Source organism: Littorina saxatilis, linkage group LG10, assembly GCF_037325665.1.
Source record: "Littorina saxatilis isolate snail1 linkage group LG10, US_GU_Lsax_2.0, whole genome shotgun sequence".
Taxonomy (NCBI): Eukaryota; Metazoa; Mollusca; class Gastropoda; order Littorinimorpha; family Littorinidae; genus Littorina; species Littorina saxatilis.
In genome coordinates, this window is record NC_090254.1 from 17356956 (window position 1) to 17363708 (window position 6753).

Here is a 6753-nt window from a genome sequence, read left to right on the forward strand (position 1 = left end):
ATTTTTATCTATGCCTATACAATTTTGCGAGGAAAGACCCTTTTGTCAATCGTGGGATCTTTACCGTGCACACCCCAATGTAGTGTACACGAAGGGACCTCGGTTTTTCGTCTCATCCGAAAGACTAGCACTTGAACCCACCACCTGGGTTAGGAAAGGGGGGAGAAAATTACTAACACCCTGACCCAGGGTCGAACTCGCAACCTCTCGCTTCCGAGCGCAAGTGCGTTACCACTCGGCCACCCAGTTCTGAGATTGCGAGCCGAAGCATTTACGCAGGCAAGACTGTGCCAAAATGTGTAGTGTGCATGGATTTTTGTGCTGACAAGAATGAAAGCTTACATGTTCTTTTCTCCGATTATTTTGCCTGCAAGTAGCTGCTTCTTGAGTGTCGGTTTGTGAGTGTTACTGTGGTCCAGTTTTCGCTGGTGTTTGAACATATACCGTGTGAATGAACCGTGTAACTGTTATGAATATTTTGTGTTGATGATATATGTATCAGCTTACTCAGTTTAATTTTGAGACCCATGACTTTGTATCTGACAGTATATGAGACGATCGTAGATTCATATAATGAAATACATGAATTAACACAAGAAGATCAAGAACACAACTTCGTCACATAGCATAAAAGCCATTCGTAATTGTAAATAAAAGCATACCCTTCTGTGTAGACCCTTCCACCAGCATCTTAGACCACTCTTTGTACTTTTTCTTTTAATAGATGATTGTCATTTGTTTTACCTCATGTCTGCCCTGCGTGTGATGGTGTGATCGTGACTGCTGTAGTGTGGGCGTGTGTGTGTTGGTGTGCATGTCAGTGCATGTGTGGGCGTGTGTGTGTGTGTGTCAGTGTGTGTGTGGGTGTGTGTGTGTGCGTGATTTTACCAACACTACGCTAAATTCCTTGTGCTTTAAATGTTTTTTTAATGTCACTTTGCTCAATAAATACTGTATTCTGTATTCTGTATTCAGTTTTAGTCCACTGAGTGTAAGGCAAACTGTTTGCTTTAAGAAGATGAATATGCATGAACTGGAACCACTTGGGTGTAAACAAATATTAATTTACCGCATATGTGCTCATTCTTCTCTCGTTGTTCCTCTTTATTGTTGGCAACATGCATAACTTCCTGTTCATTAAAATCTCGATTTATTGTGTAGGCGTGTGTACACTGTTTAACCAGCATAACCCTTCAAAGTATTGTTGAGTTGTAAAAACAACTGGAATTCATCTGACAGCATTAGATTAGAACTGTGTGCACAAGATGTTCACGTGATCATAATACTACGCTCCGGATATGTGCGTTGATGCCAAGAGGCATATGTTTTCCCAATGTGTATGTTATGAATCGCAAAATGACGAAAAGGATATATTTGTGTTTCTTGTGTACAAAGTAAAGTGTGTTGTCGTCGTTGCTGTGTGTGTGTGTGTGTGTGTGTGTGTGTGTGTGTGTGCGTGCGTGCGTGTGTGTGTGTGTGCGTGCGTGTGAACCTTTCAAAACTTTTTTGAAAGCGGAGCTTCACCACTGCATGTTCTCTTGTCTTTGTTAATTTTGGAAAGTAGGACACAGCATGCGTTCCCATAACCAAGCTTCCAGCTTCTATCACTGCTTTGCAGGGTTCTTTAGATCGCATCTAGTTTGCAACCCCAAATACAGTGCAAGTGCTGACGCTCATTTGTTACTTATTCGTTTTCAGCTCAATGGAAACGCGGTTCCAGTGCGAGACAGCTCTCTGAGTGACGCACACTCAGATGTCTCACGTCATCGGGAAGTGGCTTCCGGAAGTCACGTGGCAGACGGCACAGGCGCAGACCGCAACGTAAGACTTAGGGGAAGCACGGAGGTCATCACGACCGACCTTGACGACGGAATGACCGTCATCACCAACCTGGCTTCCCACAAAGTCACCTACATCTACGACCAACCCGACGGGGCCGTGCCAGGGAGTTCCGGAAACGAGCGAAGAGCGCCCTCGTCGCCGGCCACAAGGCAAGGAAACGACCGAGGAGTGCCGATGTCGCCAGGGGGCTCCGAAAACAGCCCGGGAAACTCCCAGGGCACACCGAGTCCAAGCAAATCGTCTCTAGGAACACCTACCAGAAGCGGTTCCGACATCAGACGTTCAGGGAGCGCTCGACAAGTGTGGAAGAAGCAGATGAGAAAGAAGCACCTTCCCGCTGTCTTTATCAACGAGTCGTTCGAGCCCGACGAAGCGATCCGTGATCAGCAGAGAGCGGAGTCGGGCGAAGTTCAAACTCAAGCCCTGCCTGACGTGACGAGAGTTAGCAGGAGTGACGTCACTAAGCGAGGAGCCGCAAAGAGTGACGACATGCCGTTCCACTACTACATGTCCAGCGACTTTCACTACGACAACCTCAGAAGCAACAGCCTGCCGAGGCTGGAGAGCGAGAGTGAGGGAGGCAGCTATCAGTACGATGATAATGACATTGAGGGAATCCTTGACAGGGATCACAGCATCAGGTCCCTTCACAACACCTCTCGCTTGTCAACTTTCTTGGGCGAAGGGGAAGAAAACGAACACCCTTACATAATCCACGAAGACTCAGCCACAGATTCTTCTTCTAAGCTCGCACAAGCAGCAGCGGTTAGTACCGCGTCAGACACAAAAACAGAAGGCCGCGAAGGCTCAAGACATCCGCATCCAGGGACAAGAAAGCCTCCAAGAAGAACTGGCGTTGCTCTGAGACAAGGCAGTCGGCCTAGCCTGCAGCACCAGAGAACGGTTCGGGAAGAACCAGTGAGTGAGGGTGAGGAGGACTTTGCCGAAGCAGCCGCTGATCTCACTGAAAGACCGTTGAGTTCTGCCTCTCAGGGTAGTTTTTATCCCGTGTTTGAATCCAAGGAAAGTGACAAAGTAGGTATCGCAAGTAGTAGGTACGGTAGCACAGAGGCTCTCAACAGTGTTGAAGAGACTACAATGGATTTTGATGAAATCAGTCTCTCTGTCATGCCAGGGGTGTTGAACACTGCAGAGGAGAGATTGAACGCTTCAGACATTGCCGACACACATTTTGACAACTCTAGTGCCGCTGTGGACACAAATGACGTATACCTCAGGATAGACAACGTCACAAGTGACGCATCGAACTCTGATGACGTCAGTGAATCGTTGACACCAGGGGAACCTTCAGCGCAAAGGGATTTTAGTGGTGAAGATTTCAAACCTCAAGGGCAAGCTAGCGTGTTGGGAATACTTTTGGAGGATGGTACAGAAATCCTAACCAACCCGGCAGACAAACACGACTCGAGTCGCCTTCATAATAGCAACTATCTTGTCAGCGAACCTTCAGCTCCTCCCAGCTTTGAAGTCGACAACAGAAACTCCACTTTGTCACCCACAAACCCTTTCTTGCAGGACTTTCGCGAAGACGAATTTGACATGGGTTTTTCTGCAGCAAAACCCCCAGACGAGATACAGATAAAACTGGACCATATCAGCGATTACAGGCATCCCTTACGCTTTGATTCTGAAAACAGTGAAATGAGCAAAATCGGGCAAGATCCAACAGAAATCCGAGATACTTACGATCAGGCGGAAAACGATACGTATGAGGAGTTCACCGATGCCAACAACAAGAAAGTGAAAGGAGATGTGATGCTCACTAGGGTGGGCAGCGATGTGCAACCTCCAGACAAAGCGATGGTTCTGGACATCGAGGAAACGAGCAGCAACGGCAGTGACCGTTCCGTGACGCTGGAACCTTATCACGGTGACCGCAGACCTCCTTGGATGGACACAGACTTTGACGAGGATGAGAACAGTGCTCCGACCACGCCCAAAAGAAACCCTTTTGGGACGTACCCTTTTGATGGGCGCTCTTCTGAAGACTCTGATGTCTTCGGGAGCTCCTTTGGAAGCAACGCTGAGCTTGGAACGATCTTTGAAAACAGAACTCCCGTGAGCAGGTCTGACAATCAGAATCCTTTCACATTCGATACTTTTGAAGCGAGAACGCCGGAGGATTCGTCAGACTCTCTCCAGAGTTCGGGCAACAGCGAGCAACTCCTGAGTGTAAGAGATAACAACAGGTCTGGGTCGTATCAGCCCTATCCTATGTTCGACGAGGAAACCGATAAAGGTTTCGAGGACGCTTTAGCGCTGGAACACGTCATAGGTGGGAACCCTTACTACGGAAATTTCGGACGATGTTTTGAATCGATTGAGGAGGAGCCTGAGGAGTTGTCCGATTCCCTCAACTCCACGCTCAAAGTAACTGACGAGGAATTCAAAACCACCATAGTGTCCTGTCCACCTTCTCGAAACAGCAGCTCCTCAGAACTTGACACTCTCACTGGCAGAGATCCTCTCACTTCTCCGCATGATCCTGCCTCCGTCACCCCATTCTCAGCGGCAACACACCAAGTTAGCACAAAAGGTGCAGAGTCTTTGATGACTTTTGAAGAACCGACGGAGGACAAGGACTCTGAACCATCACATTCTCCACGCGTTCGTCTCACTAAACCATCACCTTGGCCAAGCGTAGACCAGAAACGCGGCAGTTTTGGGTTCGATTCAGATTTTTCGCCTCCAGACGGCTTTGAGAAACACAGTTTTGGTGACGAGACAGACTCTGGTAATCACAGTGCTAACGGCGGTTCAGAATTTTCCGAGGAATTACACGTCAGTTTTTCAGGCTACGGGAATGATTCTAAGGCAGGAGAGAGCGGTGGAGCAGCTAAGAACGGGGGCAGTGACACACAAAGGGTCGATTCTGAGACCCCTGATATAGACCCTGTCTTCTTTTAGAACAGTTAGTAGCATTGGAGAGAGAGAGAGAGAGAGCGAGAGAGGGAGCTCCGAGAGAGAGGGAGACGGGGGAGAGAGAGATTGACATACGAGCGAGAGCGCGAACTCGGAGAGACAGACAGACAGGCATATAGCCTGACACACAAACAGACAGAAAGACGGACAGACAGAACATGTTCTATGTTAAGTTTGTCTGAGTATATGCTGTGATGTGCATTTTGTTAATGTTGTTTTACGAAACATATCAGCTTTACTTTTCAATCACCTCCGATGACATTTCTTTCTGCAAATGTTGCTACCCACCATAATGTTAGCACAATCATTTTTGACTGACATCCTTGGGTGCAGGACTTAATTCGTACAAGAGACTTTTTTCTGCCAAGCCTCGAACCGTCAGAGAAGCTAATGGCCGAGTATGTGGCACAGCAAAAAAAATCTCATCTTTTCCGCAGGACACCCCCCTTCCTGTTCCCCCTCTCCTTTGGTCTTTTTGAGGTTGCCCTTCATAGTATTCCTTTATGGAGGAGCTTTTGAATATTTATATAAATAAGTTTGTGAACATATCTTGCATGATTCAATTTCAAGTAGCATTATCAATGAATATGAAGGCGATGTAAGAATGAAATGGTATGGGTATCACTATTAGGCATAACATCAGTTTCGCAGGGTCCATGTTGCATTACCAAGACAACCAGCTGATACAAAATGCTCTCTCTTGCCAGGGCTTAATTCATACCAGGTAGCATTATATTGCACTAACTTGCACTTCTCATTTAAGTTTTCTTCGCGCAATACTGGTTTCACTTGAACTGAAGTTGTGCTACGTTTGAATGTTTTTTGGATGTGGGGAATATCCGTTTGTTTTCTTGTTTCGTTTATTTTTTTCTGACAAGAATGACAGAGATAAGTTGCTCACATTGCCTCTATTTCCTAATCAATCCTGTTTTCAATTATGCCCCAAACGATGACACCATTGCCCCCTCCCCCGCCCCACCACCATCCCTCCCTCCCCTCTGCCTTTTTCTATTTCAGTCATATTCTTTTTAATCAGTTTTATGTTCTCTAGATATATTTGCAATACGTTGATAGAACTGATCAATTACGTCTGCATCGCAGCATGGAGAATCAATTATCAGCGTTGTGTAAAAATACTACTTATCTGACAAATGTGCAATATATGCTAGATGGAAACACGGGCTTTTGGAATCGGTGTCATAGTGTTACTGAATAGCTTCTCAGCTTGCAAGCCTTATAAGGTGGTGGTGAAAGAGACAGACATCATAGTTGTAACTTTTTTACATTTAGTCAAGTTTTGACTAAATGTTTTAACGTAGAGGGGGGAATCGAGACGAGGGTCGTGGTGTATGTGCGTGTGTGTGTGTGTGTGTCTGTCTGTCTGTGTGTGTGTAGAGCGATTCAGACTAAACTACTGGACCGATCTTTATGAAATTTGACATGAGAGTTCCTGGGTATGAAATCCCCATACGTTTTTTTCATTTTTTTGATAAATGTCTTTGATGACGTCATATCCGGCTTTTCGTAAAAGTTGAGGCGGCACTGTCACGCCCTCATTTTTCAACCAAATTGATTGAAATTTTGGTCAAGTACTGTTCGACGAAGCCCAGACTTCGGTATTGCATTTCAGCTTGGTGGCTTAAAAATTAATAAATGACTTTGGTCATTAAAAATCTGAAAAATGTAAAAAAAATATTTGTTTTATAAAACGATCCAAATTTACGTTCATCTTATTCTCCATCATATTCTGATTCCAAAAACATATAAATATGTTATATTTGGATTAAAAAGAAGCTCTGAAAATTAAATATATAAAAATTATTATCAAAATTAAATTGTCGAAATCAATTTAAAAACACTTTCATCTTATTCCTTGTCGGTTCCTGATTCCAAAAACATATAGATATGATATGTTTGGATTAAAAACACGCTCAGAAAGTTAAAACAAAGAGAGGTACAGAAAAGCGT

General features: G+C 45.2%; 1 protein-coding gene across 1 annotated transcript in view; it reads left to right on the plus strand.

Moving 5' to 3' along the window:
• The window catches only part of LOC138978295 (uncharacterized), a 55163-nt gene extending 48745 nt beyond the window's left edge, over window positions 1–6418 (plus strand). Inside the window, exon 6 of the mRNA XM_070350973.1 lies at window positions 1699–6418. Coding sequence (XP_070207074.1) covers window positions 1699–4770 — 3072 coding nt within the window. The 3' untranslated portion in view covers window positions 4771–6418. The remainder of the gene's footprint in view (window positions 1–1698) is intronic.
• Window positions 6419–6753: the final 335 nt, after the last annotated feature.